General features: G+C 40.1%; 1 protein-coding gene and 1 long non-coding RNA gene across 9 annotated transcripts in view; one reads left to right on the top strand and one right to left on the bottom strand.

Annotated features, from left to right (window-relative positions):
• Positions 1-14551, bottom strand: part of LOC104334543 (coagulation factor XI) — a 41842-nt gene extending 27291 nt beyond the window's left edge. For 2 of the 8 annotated variants that reach the window (XM_075421873.1, XM_009940188.2), the window contains exons 1-12: positions 14476-14551; positions 13832-13890; positions 10983-11145; positions 10204-10310; positions 8456-8615; positions 7773-7882; positions 4420-4579; positions 3538-3647; positions 3290-3449; positions 3053-3168; positions 2353-2527; positions 220-395 (exon numbers count right to left, since the gene is read on the bottom strand). In XM_075421873.1, coding sequence (XP_075277988.1) covers positions 220-395; positions 2353-2527; positions 3053-3168; positions 3290-3449; positions 3538-3647; positions 4420-4579; positions 7773-7882; positions 8456-8615; positions 10204-10310; positions 10983-11145; positions 13832-13889 — 1495 coding nt within the window. In that variant the 5' untranslated portion in view covers position 13890; positions 14476-14551. The other 6 variants (XM_075421872.1, XM_075421876.1, XR_012764102.1 and 3 more) reach the window with 6 other exon arrangements.
• Positions 14552-14621: 70 nt separating this feature from the next.
• Positions 14622-18316, top strand: LOC142361465 (uncharacterized). Its single transcript, XR_012764103.1, has 4 exons — positions 14622-14950; positions 15046-15176; positions 15402-15938; positions 17616-18316. It is a non-coding gene; the product is annotated as an uncharacterized LOC142361465 (long non-coding RNA).
• The last annotated feature ends 1724 nt before the right edge of the window (positions 18317-20040 follow it).

Raw genomic sequence — 20040 nt, 5'->3', positions numbered from 1 at the left:
CCTCCATGCTACGCCCTGTCTCTTACACTAAATATTGTTCCAGTCACATAAAGAAAAGCCACCCATTTTCTTCTCAAAGGCAACAGAATGAGATTCTCCTCAAACCCCCACAACTGCATATTAAAGGAAATCAGCCCAGGTGTCACGCACTGCTATACCAATACCAGCCCTATGTCATCCTGCACATTTTTCAGAATTCCTCTGGAATACACTACATACCAGTAAAATTCATAGGCTTATCAAGTTTCATTAAAGCAATGTCATATCCAGTCTGTGCGTATTTATACTGAGGGTGAACAATAATCTCTTCCACTGTGAAGAAGGGCGTATCCTCATTTATCTCTGATTGTTTTAAAATACCAGCATAAACACGCCAAATGTTGGGATTCTCAAGACTGAGGGAAAAAGACAAACAGTCAGTCTGTGGCAAAAGATTTGCACTGATTTAGAGTTTGCGTGCAGATGCCAACATCTGCTGTTACTCTGAGCGTACAGTGAACAGCACTGAGGTCATTCTTTCCATTTTTTATTTTCACACTCTCAAAACTAAACAAAAGTTTGTTTTGTCCATTCCCTCCAATTCTCCTTCTTTCTGTTTCCCTCCCTATTCATGTTTTCACCCCCACATCAGTTTTCTCTCTCCATTATGTTCAGACTCTTTTTGTCCTGATCCATCTTCATCCTCCTTCCCCTTCTGTCTTCTTCTATTTTCTCTTTTTCTCTACTCCTATTTTTTTTTTTTTTTAATTTTCCAGGGCCTAATGCAAGCTCTGAAGTAGTAAATGAGATTCTTCTCATTCATTCCAACACAACAGCTTTTCTACTAATGAAAACAGACTTGGGAATATAAATTCAAGTAGAGTCTATTCTGACACTGTTAGGAAAATGACACTAGCCAGATTAGAAAGTGTAATATCACAGATTAAAAGTTCCAGTTAAACTTTATGATTTCAATTTTACTTTGAGTAAGTTCAAGGGATATTTCATTGTGATATTCTACCATTAAGGCAACTTAGCATTCGTTACATGCAATGAAGAAGATGCAAACTTTGTTTTAAATAAACTTTCTAAAAATTTTGAAGATTTTATATCTGAATTCATAAATATCAGTTATGCTTAATTATTTCCAATTAACAAAGTATATTTTTTTCTTTTTATTTCTCAAGTTTATCTTCTCCCTATGCCTTTCATAACACTGGTAACTTCTACACCGGATAGCAGGTAGAGAGTAATTTATTTTTATACATAGGTTTTTTTAAGAGAGTTTAACCACTTTTATAAAGTTTGCCACCAGAGGCAAAATATTGGCAATACTGTTCCATGCAAAAGCAATAATGGGTAATGTACTATACGGCTTCAGTAAAAGTGACGGGTTTTGGACTATGTTGCTGGGTCAACATCCTCTTCTTTGAAGCATTTTGTCTGCTACCTGTCCCTCTTCTGCCGTCAGACTGCATTATAGCCTTACGCTTTTCACTCTGTAAATGACAGGATAACCTGCTTTCCAGGTGATGACGATCTGACAAAGGAAATGAATCATCTGCATGACAATTAAATCACCTCTTCACAACACAAGTCATTTCTTGGCCCAAATCTGACAGCAGTTTGATTAACAATGCAGACTATCTGTGTCCATGCAAATTAGCAACATCTTGGGCATTTGCTGCTTTACATGTTCTTCTTACAGATGAAATCTACGTTAAAAATAGAGTAATACTTGACTGATTGATAAAATAGGGGGGGTGGGGGGGAAATCCGTTAAAGGAAAACCAGGACAATTTGGATCTGGATGTTTAATGTAATGCAGAGCTAGGTAGCTCAGGTACCAAAAGCTGCATAAGTGGTCCCCCACAGAGGTTTACTTTGTGTCTTGGCCAAATAAATTAATTTGCTGAGCACCCTGCTGCTGAAGCGATCAGATTAGTACCATTTCTTAAGTGCCACAGAGGAATCTCTGAGATAAGTAATTTGAAGTTCATGAAATCAAATAAAATAGCAACAGGTTTTTTTTGATAGATGATACAGTATTACAGTAAGAAAAAGCTTGTATTGCATGAGCATATCTAAATTTCTGTAGGTATCTGGTGTCTGCTTTAGAATTTCATCTTCTAGATGCATTAACATCATTTAGCATCAGTAGTACAATACTATGTTACAAAAGGACAAAGCATGGGGTTTCAGTTATGTTAAGAATGTGAATTGTCTACCTTAGAGGTTCACCTTTTGGTTAGACTAAACCAGTTTATTTTATTCTAGTACTCATTTTTATTTTTCTGAAAGGTAAATCTCAACTTATCTCACACTCTGGGTGAAATTTTTGGGTTTACGTGTGCATTTAGATTCAGGCCTCACCTCGCGACGCAGTGAGCAGCCGTAAGGATCCAGCGGTTGCTGATGATGGAGCCCCCGCAGAGGTGTCTCTGGCGAGACAACTTCACGTGCAAGCTGACCTGCCAGGGCCATTCGCCAGGGGAAGAGTCTGTCCCTCCAACGATCCTAATAGTTCTTGCAGAATGCTGCATACACACTATAAAAATCATTTAAACCTGTGCTTAAAGGTAGTTTGCACTCACTGATGAAAAACAAAGATGAGACTACTGCTGATCTCTGAATAGGGATTGATCTATTGCAAAGAAGGTGACACAAGATACATTCTAATCCCTTTACGGTTTAGGGGCATAAAGTCTACTAAAACCAAGTTCACAGTGCTACTGTTGGTGTTTCCAATGTGCAAGCCTGGCCGACTTCACCTTTTCAGAACAGTCTTTCACTTCACAAGGCATTCTACTGGGACAACCCAACCAGTTTTAAAAAGGAAAAGGAAAAGGAAAAGAAAAAAAGAAAAGAAGAAAAAAATAAAAAAAAAGAAAATAAGAAAAAAAAGAAAAAAAGAAAAAAGAAAAAAGAAAAAAGAAAAAAAGAGAAAAAAAGAAAAAAGAAAAAAAGAAAAAAGAAAAAAGAAAAAAGAAAAAGAGAAAATAAGAAGGTTTTGGCTTCCTCTACTAAAATCAGTTAAGCACAGTCTCTTTTACATAAAAGCAGTTTTACTTACCAGTACTGGCTTTTTTTTTACATAATCTTAGCGAGTATCCAGAGATCCTTCCTGGCCCATGCACTATCCCCACTGGTGATCCGTTCGAGGACATTCTTAGGTGACACTCACACTTTCTGTCAAGGAGTCAATGCAAAAATTCAGTTTGTGCCTCTTCTATGCAGTGAACATACCTACACCAAGACTGTGGAATGACCATTTCAGCAATCTTTGAACATTTTAAGAAATATTTCTCACCTTTCGTCATTGCACGAAGCTTGGAGGGGAAAGTAGGTAAAAAACTGGCAGCGGATCAGGTCTGTGCAGACCTGCTGACAGGCTCTGTGTCCTTTCGTGTAAGTGACGTTGAGCTCATCTCCCAAAAAATTCATGTGCATGTAAGTGCGGGAATTGCAGGCTGCAAGAAGGAGCGCATTCCAAGCATCAGAAAGTCTATTAATTGGATTCATTTAAAATTAGTATTTTCATTGTAATTTATTGTTTACCAGGAAAGGATCTTCTGCAATGTAGGAGACCAAAGCCTGACACAGCATTTTCTCGTGATATAAGTGCCTCTGGTATCCCACTTGTTGATGTCTTCAGAAGGCAAAGATTTCTAAAATGAAATTTTTTTTACAGTAACTCTGTTCTCACATCCTAAAACTGATTGTTTTGCTACTAGTGAAGGAAGATTCTTTCTTAAATGTGTTTTTCCTCCCAAGTCTCTGTCTGTAAAAGTATTTCATATGAAAATGCATTCACTAAGTTCACTAGCTCACAGCAAATTGAGGGGCCTTTCGTAGTTTTATGGCGTATGACTGTAGTACTGACGGTTGTGCAGTATTTATACCTACATAGAAGAGGTGACTTTGGATGATACATACCATCTCAGCTTTGCTTCTCCCTGAAACTCCTCTGAAACTTTATTCTTCTGTTTTGTGTGGAATTTAGAGTTTTAACTATTCTCACTACCAAGTATGAAAGAAGGAAGCCCAACAGAAACATTATTAAACCTCTTCACTCTATCTACAGTCTTTTCTAGTAAATAATACTGATAGGAAACCAGATGACTCTTTTGATAATTTCATAAAATTCAGCTTTAAGTCATTAAAGCAACCTGGAGGCTCACTGTCCCTTCGATGCGTATACCCCTTTTCAGATTAACATCAGATTCGCAGCTGCAGTACAAAACCCCTGATCACACTGGAGAACAGATGAAATGCCCATAGGAAATTATAAACTTATGAGTAAAAAAAAAACAAACAATAAAAAGCTGAAAATAACATTTTAATTAAAATTTCCATAAGTATAAGAAATCAGTGGTTAAAAAAATACTGTGCTTTAAAAAAAAATCTACTTCTAGAAATAAAGTTAGTTGTCATATTCACCTTTGGGATTCTATTTGCCATTCCCTGGTAAAAAACGTAAAGAACAAGCACTTTGGAAAATATGTACACATAGTTTGGCAGACAGAGATATCAGGAGTGAAAAAACTTGTAATATTTGTTCCTGAAAATTCTTGATCTTCAAAAATGTCCATTTGACAATCTGTATAAAACAAGAACAAAACATCAAAATTCCAAAGATTTTATTATATCATCAGAATATTGAGCTTTACAGATGATTCTCTTCTATCCTTATTCACATTTTCCTTCCTTTGTGACTAATATACTGGAAAGATAACACCACATTTTAACCAGAAACTATTTATCAAGAACATTTTTAAGTGTATAAACTCATGGAGAGGACTACCAAGCGGGCATAAGGTTCATACAGAGAAGATGAGAAATGACACGTTATAATCCAGATTTGCTACTCTAATTAGGAACAGTGGAGATCAGTATACAAATCCACAGCTAGGAATAAACCATGGTAATCTAGGCAAAGCCTTAAATAAATACAGTAATGGGTATATCCAAGAGGGAAGACTAGAAGAAAAATAATGGGATAATCCCCTTAACACTTTATTAAATGTTATTTGAAAAGCAGGCTGAACAAGCAGGATTAATGTACAGTCTGCCCTCTGACATGACCAAAATAACATAGCAGAGGCTCGGCAGGATAGTTTACACAACAAGGCTATGGATACAGAAATTACAGGAAGCACTACCATGATTAGAAATAGAGGAATCCGTTGCCGTCTCCAAAGATATTCTTGAAGTCCTAGTTAAAATCCCAGGGCAACAATTATAAGAGAAAAAAAGAAGCACCAACATGGAGGATGTTTATTGAACTATCAAGCTGTAAAGACAGTAAAAACAGCGAAATGATCCGAAACGCAGGACTTGGTGGCAGCAGAGAACTTCAGCTGTTGAGAAAGTACAGCAGCCAGGTTGACACTACCCAGTGAGTTACAGAAACATACTGGGAACATCTTACTACAGAAAGAGAAAAACAGGAAGAGGGCGAGGTAGAGCTTAATGTGACTGTCAGTCTGATGAGGTTTCCAAAAAAACGTAAGCATGAAAGGACAACAATACCGAACAGTGATTAGACAACAAGAACGGTAAAAAAAAAATAATCAGGAGACTAGAAAATAAGGGTCAACTAACTGACAATTAGTAGATAAGACCCCATGTTAAGGGAAAATAGAGTTTGAGAGAATAGATAGTTTCAAAAGGAAATTATTTCTAAAGCACAAATATGGATCTGGAAGTTTAGCGGAGCTAACTCATGATCTCAGTGGTCATCTTCAGTGATCGTTTGTTCAATATTCACCAACCTCAAGGAAGGCACTCTGCAAAGGGCAGAAATACAGACAAATTGCTGTGGATGTGTAAGAGCATGTGTTCATAAGGACAAAACCAGAAAGGCAAAGGCACGAAATGAAAGGCCAAATAGGAAGAAACAAACTCTTGCAGGAAAAATGTGCAGTACTATTCAATTAGCACTGAGAAAGGAGCTCAGCTTCTGCTCAGGACAGAAGGAAAGCTAATGGCAAAAGACACAAGAAAGGCTAAAGAACTACCTATATTTTTTTCTCTTCTTCACGAAAACAAAACTGCAGTTACATGGTCAACAATATCAGCATTACTGAGCAGAGGGAAGAGGTCATGATAGAACAGGGAACAGAGAAATCCCATAATATTGATGAATTTAGTGGTCTGAATCTGACTGAAGCGATCTTGAAGTCTCTCGGTACAAATAGCTTTTTGGTGTTCACAGAGGTTTGTTGTGATTCCAAAAGCTTTGAAAGGGGAAGTATCTGTTTTTAAAATGATGACACTGGAACATGTAGGACTAGCCAGCCTAAACACAGTCAGAAAAAAACCCTAGAACAAACATTAATATAAACCCATTTCAGGTATTTACAATACGAGGCAGAAGGTGGTACTGAGATTTTATGACTGCATTTGACGAATGTCTGTCTGGACAGGTATAGCTGATACATCTTGAATTTAGGACAGATGACTTCCTTCGATGGCCACTTGATTCAACAGTAATGTCAATGATTCTACAATGCTGTGATTTATTCCTTCTCTCTCTCTCCTCTTGCCTTTCTCACAAGACACAAAAAGCAAGGAACAAGATTGGCCTTCAAGTGCTTTCAGACATTCTCATTTAATTTGTGATGGATCATTACTGCCATGTCATCAATGTCAAACATCTTCGATAAAGTCTCAAACGGCTTTTCATATATATTTTTTTTTTAATTTACAATCTTACTGTTTGTCCCCCGATTTTTTCTCAAAGTCTGTGAGCAGGACCCTCCTGAGTACTGTGATTTTTCTTCTAACAACAAATACATGTCTTTCTAGCATCTCTTCATGTAAGTTTGAAAAAAAAAAATCTTCCCTCCATTCTCTCTCATACACTGTGAGGGAGTAGCTAAATTGCTTTCTTCTCCTTACAAAACTTTGTCTTCCTTTTTTTACTCTTTACACTTCATTTTTCTTGAAGTATCATCATTGTTAAGGTCTGAACACAACTACTTTTTTCAATAGTTTCCAAATATTATTCCTACAGTAGGACTAGCAGAGTCTGAAGAAAAGATATATAGAAAAAAAGATGGAGTCCTTACAAAATGTGATTCCTTTGGGAAAGCTAGATTATCTGTGAGCTAAAATAAGGCTATAAAGCAGCAGAATAACATCACCATTAAGAAGGAACAATACCACACAGGAAGACAAGGTGGAGATAGATTTAAAGAAAGGATAAAAAAAAAGAAAAAATTGAAAGAGGTTTCAATCGAGAATAAGAAGGTATAATGCACACTGTTGATCTTACACTCTTCATAGTTTTGCCTGAGTAATGATTGCAGGAACAAGCACAGACACAGCGTTCATCACAAATCACCCGCAAAACACAGGCTACAGCCCTTCCTATTAGCCAGTTGTATTAGAAAGCTGCAGCCCTTCATTGAAAATTTCTAAGCTCATACACAGTATGCAAATAGAATTTAGAGAGCTTTATATTCCTCCTGATCTTTGACGAGATTTTTATCTTTCGTTTTTGTATCCACAGTACGAACAAAACATGCAATTTCACCAAGCTAATCTTATGAAAGGATTCTTTAGATCTTCAAAGCGAGCAATTGTTTTTGTAAGACAAAAGATAAAAAGGAAAACATCAAAAAGATCTGAACCCCCTTTGTGCCTAAGAATACTAACTCTATTTGCAAGAATAAGTTTATATTAAAATTATTTTACAGAATGAAACATTTATACACGTCAGAGATAGACTGCACCTCGTCATACATAACCCTTGAAAATAAACTGAATTAGAGATTTTAAATAGTTACCGATTTCAGAAAGCTGGCATGGCTTTAAAGAGAATCCAGACACAACCCCATCAAGCACCTTTATGCTGGTTGGAGTTCCTGCACTGGTGTGTTTCAAGAAGCATTTTTTACTGCGTGACAAAGAATAAAGAAAGTGGTAAGACGACAGGCCATCCTCCTTGGTCTACACCATCCTCCTTGCCTTGTAATTCCTACCGTGGTGCATGGCCTGGCCATGGGCCAGAGCAACCTCCAGAGCAATCTTCAAATAAGGAACAAATCTAGCTGAACAATGCTTAACTTGTAAAATTGAGCAGATCAACAGCTCAAAAATAGGCCTGATAAAAATGAAAGAATTTCTCTGGATGTTCTGATGATGCTATTATTGAAGCAATAAGCAGAGCAAGATTTAACAGAGTAATAATGCTGCATGCCTACCAATACAATTTGCATCTCAGTATCTCCAGAGAATTTTAATTTTTTTCAGTGTTATGATAATCAAGTTTCTCTTTCTCACTGATGGACAAACGAAAGCTAATTTACTACAGTCATTCTCCTATGTGGAAGTTTGAATAAACATTGCAAGGATGACTAATCAAGGAAAAATTACCTGCTTGAATAAATTCTCACACCCTAGACTGCTCTGAGACTTACTCTAGTCAAGCACAGTGCTGTCCAAGCAGAGGGATCAAACCTGTACTTACCGAAAGCTTGAGTTGTGAAATGTTTCTGAGGCATATGTAAAAAAATGACAATGCTTGTCATTGGTACATCTTTTTTGACACTGTTGATAGCTGTCAGCCACCGTAACATCATAAATTTTCCCTTCCATGTCCAGTCCTGTGTGGACACCTGGACTGCAAGCTGTGAAAAAAGAGAGGCCAAGTTCTGAAAACGTGCTTCTGTTCTTCTCCCCACCCTGCACCCCAAACCGTCCGAAAGCTGGCAGTTTCTATGACACAGCCCTTGTCATCCAGGTCCCGTGTCCCATGCTCACTTCAGTTACACCATACTTCACAAATACTCCAAGTAACAAAACCACAAGTGTAGGCGCAGTATAGTACCTTGTGGTAGAGGAAAAAAATGGTGACTTTGACAATGCCTCTGCCTACTTGAGAGAGGAGCTCTGACCACTACGGCTGAGACCACGACGACATAAATCAAAGAAAGAACTCAGGATAAATACTAAAATGGTCTTCCCCATTTACAAATTCACAAAGCAGTTTAAAAGGCAGCTTCTGTCCTCCTAACCAACAGATATCTCCCATTCGAGTGAGCGGGTTTAATTTACACTCCGCAGAGGGAGAACTGGCACGGTGGGGGTTGAAATAGCTTTCCGCCATGCACGCTGCAGGTTTTGCCTCATGGTCAGTGGGGTCTCTCCACAGAACACAAGTCAGTCACACTTTGGTGGGGTTTTTAAACATATGTGGGTGGATTTTCTTTTTAGTGGCACTAGTCTGATTCTAGAGTAACTCCAGCGATGATACCAATGAGTCTGCATAGCGTAAAGAATAACATCCCACTGAAATCTGTTTTGCTGGGCCAAAGCTACACAGAAATATAAATGCGACAGGGTGTTAGCAGGAACGGGTTTTTAACAGTCCTGACTGCTCTGGAAGGCAAGTGGCAAGCAAAAGCAAGCACAACGGATTTGTCAATAGCTGCAGTGAAGAACTTGCATGAAGGAAGACCCGTTTAGCCCTGGCATATTGAGATGCTGTACCAATACAACTAAAGAACGACCCTGACATCCACAAGATGCTCTTTGGCCTCAGAGTCAGGAAGTGGATAAATATCTTCTTCCTTCTTGTGTTGTTCTCCAGTACCAGGCTATGCTTAAAGCAAATCTCCTCTTAATGACATCATTATGATGGCGCAAGTTTAAAACACATTTAATAGGCTTTAAATATGCCTGCTGATAACTCGCAGGCATGGCATGCTAACATTAAGACTCTGTGCATAGCACACGGACACTAAAACCTGGAGCTAATAAATTATTACACAGAATCATGAAGGTAGCAACATCATTTTCATGACTATGCACTTCTGTTTTGCTGGGCATCTGCTCTACAACGTTACAAAACAGGGTCACACACACCGTGCCAGCAGCTTGCTGGAGTGGAACCCCAGTAGTAAATTAATCTTTAGAACTGGAGCTACCAGTTAAAGCACGTGCTCCCATCTGCCTCTACCTAACAAAACAGCGACTGCAGGAGCAGAACTTCTGTGTTACCTTGTCTGGGGAGGCTCAGCAGTGGGTAGCTGGGGCTGAAAGGTGAAACCAGGGGAAGATTTTGTAAGCTGTGTTTGTAAGAGATCTGGCGAAGAACATACAAATCACTACTTGGCTGCTTCCCTGATTCTATTCCCGTTTCCAAAATGCTAATTTCTAACATCTGCTACAAGATACAGAGCATAAAACGCATACACGTGAATAACCGTATCTTACCACTAATTTGGACTTCACACTGTTTCAAGGAATGTCCAGAGATAGCTCCTTCCATATCCACCTTCGGCAGCATTTCTGTATCGCTGTCTTTTAAGTAGCAGGAAAACCTGTGTTTTACAATGCAGCAATTCACAGCGTTTGCAGTACAACACAGACTTTCAGAATTGCTTCTCAGGTGACATGCAGGCTGTGTTCAATATCACTCCACATTAAGTTTAGACAGCGCAATCTGGAGAAGGACCAGGTAGAGCTGCATCTGCTTTATTGGCACTGCTGGCAGATGCGACTGCTCAGTGTACGCGGGAGGTCCAAGAGCTCGCGTTAAAGCAAGAAGCAGAGCCCAGGGTTTGGAGGACAGAAATACACTAGGCATAGAGAGGGAGGACCACCTCATCCTCTCAGGCTACCAAAGTCCTTGATTATGAGAAAAATATGCTACAGAGAGAGGGTGGGGGACAGTAGAGGGGACCACCGGAGATGTGAAATTGCTCACACTGTCCCTCAATGATCAATACGTGGCGCAGAGGAAGGAGTGCACAGTCAGTTCTGGTTCCTTGCAAGGTCTGATGTGTGACTGTGAAAGACTGGGCATTGCCAAATTTAATCTTTCGAATTTAAACAAATACTCTTTTAGGTCACCAGTTGCAAAGACAGACGACATCGTTTTCCATGGCAACCTCGTAGCTTTCCCTGTGTGCCTGCATTCTGTCAAAATGCTCCCGAGTTCCTAAAATTATCACAGGAGACCAGCAAAAGCCACACCAACATGAACATCTTACCTTTTTGCAGGATCTTTAGTCCATGCTGCTGGCAAATAGGTGAAGAGCAGACAGGTAGGATGGTAAGTACACACTACTCGGCAGTAATTGGCACTCGGTGTAAAAACTGTCGCGAGGTCTCCTCCTTGGAAGTATGTATTTTCATAGATCTGAGTCACACATTCTGATATGGAATAACAAAATGTGTAAATTATTAGAGATGGGAGACAGCTCACCAGGAGAGGGTGAAGCCACTGCTCCTCTTTGTCATTGACCTTGCTTTTAAGGCAGCCCGTCGGCAGGAGAAGAGCGTGAGTAGCGCAGTTTCTCCACATCTCATCTTTGCTCTCCAGCAGAAATAAAACTCCCTGGGGCGTTTGCCCCAGCTCCCTGCCTCGTACTCCATGCTGGAGCAGGGCAGCTTGAGCCAAGGCAGGAGCCCAAGCAGCACGACAGGCCCCAAGGCAAACCTGCCCCGTGGAGAGGAAAGGGACCTCCTCATGGCAAATCCGGGGAGAGGCAGAAGCATCTTCAGAGAGAGACCAGTACGGAGCACCATTACAGAGGAAAACCAGGAGGAGGAAGTGCAGAGATCAAAAAGAGTTAGAAAGTTGTCTGTGAAGACAGTCCTGTTTTGTTTAGGGATGTTCTGAGGCCAGAGTCACAAGCAGTGCCACTGTGCATCACTTCAGTGACCTCCAGCATTTTATAAACCTTCTGCTCCCTCACAAGCTGCCTCAGACCCCATCTGACTTGCTTTACAAGGAACAAAATGCTGTTACAGGAGCAGCATCTCAGGAACTGTCCAGGATAAAAATGAGCCCAACGACCATCTTGCATCTGCAGGAATTCACCACCAGTCACCACCTGAACTCTGTAAGGAAACCCACCCACGCTGCAGAGCCGTGCAGCGAAGACACCTAAGCAGAACCTCTTCCCATCTTCCAAACTGAAGGCACTGGTAAGATCTCCGCGTTCAAACACACAAGAGGGTTGGCTTCGCAGAGGAGCCCACTCTCATATTTTGCCCTCCAAAAGACAAATCAGCAAATATGCTGAATTGTATTCCTGTGTCTACTAAAGTGCTTTTTTATTAGCTAAAAGATAAAGGAAAAATACTGGATTTTTACAGAATGGGAGAAAACCCAACTGAAAACATTTTATCCAGCTGCTTAATCGGTTACTACAGAGCTATTGTACTGTATCAAAAGCTGTTTAAAAAGAACACAAATGGAACTATCGTACTGGATTTTACAGTTTTAAAATATTACAAGTCAGTTTTATTTGTTAATGTGATTATAAACTATACTTAGGTAATTCTATGTTTCCTGCACATGGGTAAAATACATAATTTACCCCCAAAAAAGGAAAAAGGAATGATTAGATATACATGCAATATATGCTAATATCTTTTAAAGGTTAATTTCTTGTTAATACAAAATTTTTACTTTATAAACACCAAAGTTTTCTAGTATATATACTTTCAAGATTTTTCTCTAAAAATTGGTATTTATTATTCTCAGTAGAGCTTCTTTGTCCAACTTTGTCATTAACAGAAAAGCATTTTCTATTATTTAGAACATTCTAAGCAAATTTTAAAATCAAAAGCAAAGACTATGGCAATTATTTGCTGTACGAGATACTTTGGATCTTATTTACCTTCTTCCAGTGCAAATTAACACACAAAGAAATAGATTTATGCTGCAAAACTGCATGCCATGTGAAAGTACCCCCGTTCTGAATATTTTAATAAAAATGTTTCCTAGGCCTCAGAAATGTTGCAGGATTTTAGTTCTGCTGAGAATTCAATCCATCTAAAACACTTCCTTAAATAATATCACATTTATCAAACAGATTATGCTGAAAAGCTGAGTTACCTAATTGTCCTCTGAGAACACAGTTAATACATTACTGAACACCAACCTGCGTTAGGTCTTGGTTATAGTTTATCAGCACAGGGAACTTCAGGGAAATGCAATGCAATTTTTGCAGTTTAACTTCTGCTAACTGAACAAGGTAAATCATTAACGCAGACCAACACTGAAAAAACGTACACAATCACTAATTTTCCAGTGTATCAAGAGAATTCTAAAAAAATATGTACGATAAAACAATTGGTTCTGGAGTTAGCCACGCTTATTGCAAAAAGTGTTTCAAGCATGGTGGTGCGTAGGTGTTACACAGCTACTTTTTAAATCAGTAATTTAATGCAAAGGCTATGTGTGAGTAAGGTTGAAGGCTGGCGGGGTTTTATCGAAAAAAACCAAACTGAAGCTGAGCTGCTGTGCCTCCAGGTCCTGCTCCATGGTGGTCAGCCCTGCCTCTGGCCCCGCGGGCAGTGTCCGAGCAAGGGCTGAGGCTCCGCTGCAGCCGGGTGGAGGCAGCCAGCTCACCCCAGCACACATCACTGCAAACTTCAGAGGGCTCCAGTTTGTGCTGGGGGTGACTGGGTTAGACTAAAGTCAGCTGAGAAGCATGGGGTGGCACTGCACCTCCTGGACCCCCAACAACAGCACAGGGCTCTGTCCCGAGCGGCTGCCAACCTTGCTGGTGGGTGTAGGACGCTGAGCATCAGACTGGTGTCACCTACGAGATGGATGCAGCCTCATCCGACAGAGAAAACTGCCCACAGCACGGTCCTGTGCGTGCTGGGTGAGGTGACAGCCCGGGAGGGGTGGCTGGACAATGTCAGTAAAGCCCCGTTAGAAACTTCCACGTCAGGATTATGAGAGTTACCCAAACTCAACCGAGCACAACCCCGCAGAATCAAGACAGCTGTCTCAGGACCCGGCTGCAGTTACTTCTCATCCCCCTTCTAGAGGAGCTGTGTTGTTCTGTGTGTGTATGTTAGGAATTATATATTCACTTACCACTGTAAACTGAAGCAAGTAAGAAAATGAAATAAAAAGTCTGATAAATCCAAATCATCCTAAAAAACACAAAATCATTCTTTAGGATATGTTTAATAAAGGGTGTATAATTAGTTTTATAAAATACCACAATCACTGATTCACACTTGTACTCTTACACCATTAATTCAAAATCCCATTCAGAATTACAAGTTACAGCTGTGATACGCAGTTATGGCATGTATAAAGAAGCATAAAAGAGCAACAAAGGTTTGTCCTTTACTTACGGTTGCGAGAAGCAATAAAGCTTATAAGCACTTAGAGAATTTCTGGTTCATGTTACAGCAGAATATTTATTCTTGCTTAGACTGGGAACAACACTGCATCAAAATGTCATTAATTCCACCAAATGTCAGGTTTAACCTGACTGTCCCAGCAGTTCTGTGGCTACCATGATCAATGTAGCCAAAAAATGTCTCGCACTCACTGCTTCTGGTATACGTTCCACAAATCTTAAACCTTTTTTTTTTAACATGCTACAACTTAAGCTGTGAAAGGATCAAATAAATTAACCACCCCGCACAATCCATAAATAGATCAACGTACACTGTCTTGTTGCTATGAAAATCTTTCACTGAAGATCAGTTGCAATCATGATTACATACCTGAACAGTCTGGATGAATGGATAAGGTTTGTGCTCTACTAAGAAAAAAAAAAGTCAACAGTTTTTGTTAAATATTACTGTGCCTGCAATGCTAACTCCTCTTTAATATTTACTTTGAACAGGTGCTCTTTCTGTCAATATTGTAACTGACCTTGGGCCATGTTTCCAGAGCGTACACCATCCAGCCCGCACCGAAGTCCACGTCCAGGTTTTACACCCGTTGAGCATCTGCCTCTTGATGAGAATTTAAAACCAAAGGGGAATCCCTGGTTCGGAACAGCCACTGGCACCAGAACCCACACAAAGAGGGCTGGAGACTTGCCTCCAGCAAATCCCGAGCTGGGGCAGGGGAAAAACCCATGTGAAATCAGGCAGACCAGTGACTCAGACCCAAGTAAATGACACCATTATGGATCTGCTGTGACTGAGGACAGAACCGTCACCTGTTTTCTTACTATGGCACCATTTTCTCGAGGTATTCCCTTGGCAGACACAGCCGTATTCTTCAGCTGTGTATTCTGTGCTCTCTTTTCTTTAACATCAGTTCAAGTTCTTATCCCTTCTTTTCAGCACTTTGCAGAAATTATCCTGTGTACATCTTCCAAGTAATTTTACCGTGGCCCTTGTTGTCAGGTGCCACCCAGAGCATCTTCTGTTTGCCAGAAGCCAGGAAGAAAACCCTGTTTGCAGACTGATGAAAGGTGAGTAAGTGCAATGAAAAGAAGCCAAACTTCATTTAGAGCTGGTCTCAGTCACTTGTTTTGATTTCTGCAATTCCTTCTAACATGTGTAACCAAAGTAAAATTAATTTCAAACCAAAAAAATTATTTCAAATCTTAAAAAAAAAAAGGTGTTTCATTTCACAGCGAAATTGCTAAAGGGACAACTCTTTCCTCCTCCCCACTCTCTTTCCTCTTTTCTTTCAGATGGAATAAGCTGGAAAGACATATTTCCTACTCAAAAAATATCTAGATCAAAACAATTCACCCAGCTGTGACCCTTCGGAGCATCCTGGACATTGAAATGACTTCTCCAAGACTTCTGGGCCAGGAAGGTCTCCAACTCCTCCTTACAGGGGAAGAACTGTCTCAAAGAAAGGCTTCGGCTTCATGCTCTCCTGTGTATCAATTCACTTTGCCCTGACATACTTGTTGGAGAGGCCTCAAATGTTTTCAGCACAGCAGCTTTCACTTTTGTGTGCTTTCCCCTGTTTTAAATGTGTAACAGTGACACAGGAGAGTGCGAGAGGGCTAGAAGACTTTACTGCAAAATGCACTGATAGGTTATTCCTGAAACACAAAGTGTTTCGAGACGACGACGGCTGTACAGCTCTGACCTTTGGCTTAGAAGAGGAGATTTTCCATCGGCCACGGAGGGCAGAGGTATCACGGCAGCATAGCTCTGGGAAAGCAAACCACACTGTCCCCAGCCACCCCCACGGAAGCCTTCCTGCCTAACGACAGGTATGTCACTTTGTCTCTCTTTTCTCATCTATAAAATTATAATCTTTTACACCTCTGGAAAAATTCACACCTTTACTTCCAGTTTCAGACTTTTCATAATACTGAAGGTAATCACAAAACCTACGATCTATCTGAACGTTTATGAACAAAACAAGCTGAACTTACAAGGCTTTGTGTTGCTCAGCCTGCACCAGTGTTCAGTCAAAAGAATTCTTTTTTTTCTGTGTGTGGGCATTTCACTTGATGGCACAAAGGGATTAGAACTTCTCCCCAAGATCTTTTCATTTTCTTCACTTTCTATTTCTCATCTGGGCTTTCCACCTCAGACATTGGGCAGAGTTATTCTAGTTCATTACTGTCTTCTTAAGAAAACAAAACAAAAAAACACCCCAAAACTCCAACCCCACATTTTTGGAAAAATAAGGTACACAGTTCAAATTGGCAAAACCACCAGGGCAGATTCATCTTAAATTTCACCAAGATCATGTGTCTCATCACACAATATGCAGTTGCACCCATTCATTAGAAGCTTCTGTAAGATTTCATTTCTATAATCCATTATCTCTATTTTAGAAATTTGTCTCAGGAGAAGGAAGCTTTTGGTGATGGCTGTTTGTTTCATAAGCAAACTAGTGGGAAAAATAAAAAGAAAAAAAGACCTTCTTAAAGCAGTTCTCAAATTTAGGTATCACACTCCTTCCAAAAGCATACATCATTTTAACCACATTTGGGCATCAGTTGGATTGGATGGTGAAACTGAGAAATAAGACACCAATGCTGTTCAAAGAGAATCATAATAAGCACACTCACCTTGGAAAATAAATGTATGCATTTCTTTCTGTGGGCCTGCTACTCACATGACAAATGCTCCCCTGTTTACACCTCTTCACTGTTGCTCAAATCAAGAGATGTACTTCTGTACAGAGAAAATAATGTGTTACGAACTCCGTGTTCCTGAACTAATTATTGTTTACTATATTATAGGACGTATTTATTATAGGACAAGTTGTAAAATACCCTGAGACAAATTCTCAGCTGGTTTCACTTTACTGAGCTTCACTGAAAACCAAAGAGATTACATGATATAAACTAGGAGAAGAACCAGAAATTCAAAATGCATAGAATACCAAAAGCATCTAACGCTCCTTAAATTCATAAGGGTTCCACACGCACGCTTACTGTTGTCTGAATTCCCTCACTGTATTTGTTTAGCTACCAACAACATTCTGACAACTAAATTGGGATCTTGTAAGTAAGATTCAGTAATTCAGATGGTAGGGTTAAAATAAGAGATTCTGATAAAATTGAAATATTTTTTTATGATACAAAATTTAGACAAATCATCTGAAACAAAATGGAGTCCTTGCTTCTGTCTTGAGACTGTTTCACTTTGACTTGGTATTCAAAAATACCCAAAAGCTGCTTCAGCCTACGCTGTCAGCAAGTTCTTTAAGATGAAATCTCCCTGGCAGTGCAATTGCCTGCTAGCTTGATACTGCTTTCTGCTGATTTCCACTGTGACTTATGCAAAATATCATTCACCTGCAAAGGTGGCAGGAATTACTGAATTGTTTCACCTTAGGAAATTAATGACTGGACAGTAGTCTGGTTTAGGTGTAATTCTGCCTGCCAAAACAAAATCCCACATTTTCTATGGCAATCCTACCCAAAAAGCAGCTTTAACATGGGAGAGGATCTACTCTGTGATGAGACACCCGCCAGTCACGACACGGAACAAGAGGAAGGGCATCGCAGAGGCAATGAGGGAAGGAAGGTCCCAGTAAGACAGGAACACCACAAGTTCTCGTCTCGATATGGCTTTGTGGACATCCTTCCATCTGAATGAGGATGCTACAATATCATCATGAACCTGGTTCTGAATGCTCCAGTAGAAAAAAACACAAATATTCTTAAGTATTCTCTGTCTATCTTTATTTCTGCACGGTTAGCATTATGTATACGACAAAGGACAGAGCGGAACACCAAATGCTGCTAAAACACGTTCTAAAAATCAGATCTTGATCCTTGCTTCTTACAATGAACAGTCTGGAGCCTTTCATTTGAGTCCAGACGACACTATCCGAGTGGAGAATCCACTTTCTCACTAGGCCAGTCATCTCGTGTTTGAATTGATTCCACCCAAAATGGCTGCAAAAAGATGACTAGAAGAATTTACCGATTTGTGGACCGTGCCGGATTGCATATTTTATTTCATAAAAGAAGTATAGTAGTTCCATATACTGCAATAGTCTTCCTAGAAATACATCTGATGTCAAATAAGAAATGAATGTAGACCAAATTCAGAATCATAGAAAAAAAATAAGACAGTTGCAACTATTAAAACTATTAAACAACAAATCACTTCTGGGTTTGTTTTGTGAGAGGGTTTCTTTGTTTTTGTTTCTATTCTTATAAATAGATTTTTTTTTTAATAAATGGAGAATCACATAATTGCCCAAGGCCTTGCTTCTTGCAGCTAAAACACCTGATGCTGGTTACTCTTAGACATCAGAGAAGACAGAACATTTCAACGCACTGAAGGCTTCCAGTGTCTTCACCAGGCCCTGCAAAATGTCAAACAGGAACTCCTGAGCAAGTTGTATGTGTCGCTGAGCTACCAGCCTGGAGTCAGGTCTGTAGGTTTGGGTGGTCAGTGTTCTGCTAACTGCCTGCCTCTCTTTGCTCAGAATAACTTGCATTTTCAATGAACACTTTCCATCTCCACATGCTACACTCCAGGCCTGGATCAGCAAAGCCCATTGGTTGAGCAAAAGATGGAGTTATATCTAGCAGAGAACCCCCTTTTCCAGAAGAATCTGAGGGGTTTTGTTTGATGGTTTTTTGTTTGTTTGTTTTTTAAATTTTGGTTTGGTTTTTGTTTTTTCTTTTAGAAAGTGAGTTAGTTTAGTTTTTAATCCATGCAAACTATGAAGACCACCTAAATATGACCCAGCTATGAACTGAGGTAGTATGACACTGGGAGGTTTGTCTGGGGGTGGCGGCACCCATGCTGCTTTTAGGAAGGAAAGCAGGGTAGGATTCTCTGAAGGTTCTTTGAGCCTTTTACCTGCTGGAAGACGAGTATCAGTGAGATGACATGTTAAAGCACGCATGGCAAGAGGATATCTATGCAGCAGTATAGATATAATCCATACATGAGTGTTTGTCTTTTGCAGCACGAGGGTTAAATTCAGGCAGGTGGATGTCTGGTAAGTAGCACAAACCCACCTCCTGCATGTCCCAACCACGCAGCTTTCCAAGCCCAAAAAGCCAGTTGTGTCAAGGTGGCTGGAAGCCTCGAGAGCCTCTGAGGCAACTCGGCAGGTGCTTGCAAGCAGCACCACCTGAGAGGTCACACAGAGGTTTTGTTGGCAGTTTTCTTCATAACAGCTGTAAGCCATGATCCAGAAACACTCATGCACTCTGTCTCTGTCATGCCCTTTCTGTCACCATACAATCGGGATCTTTACATCAGACAAGGCTATCAACTTCTTGCAGCAAGGCAGTCGGATCTCAGAAACTGAGCCAGCACCTCCCCATGATTAGCATCACTGAGATTACCCCACATGAACCACTATGCAGGAGTCATATTTGGGCTTGGCGTTCAGCCACTGCCTTCATACCATCAGCAGATACCTTGCCACCAGGACAAATCACAGCTACTATGCACATGCAGCTTCTATTACACAGTATTTTATTGTCCCATTACTTTATCAGGGAACCTGCCAAGGCTGCACTGCATTCCTAAGTCCTACAGGGTTGAAAAAACAAAGAAAAAAACCCAAAAAACCCCAAACACAAATAGTTGTTGCTGACCACAACCAGCAACTACATACCACAGGACTCTGGTTACCAAAAGCACACACTCTACACAACGAATGGTATCTAAAATCTACCCTGCAGGAAGAAAGTTCCTGTTCTTTCGGTATTGACTTCCTGAATATTTATTTCCTTAGCAGCCTCAGACTGCTTCAGAACCAGTTTTCACAACAAAAGACAAGGAGGTCACCGACTTCTCAGAACAGCTCTGAACACAAAGACGGCGGCATTACATCAGTGCTCATCTTGGCAAAGATTCTGTGCGCACCATTACATAGGGATT

This window comes from Opisthocomus hoazin, chromosome 5 (assembly GCF_030867145.1).
Source record: "Opisthocomus hoazin isolate bOpiHoa1 chromosome 5, bOpiHoa1.hap1, whole genome shotgun sequence".
Lineage (NCBI taxonomy): Eukaryota > Metazoa > Chordata > Aves > Opisthocomiformes > Opisthocomidae > Opisthocomus > Opisthocomus hoazin.
This window is presented reverse-complemented; position numbering and strand designations above follow the sequence as displayed.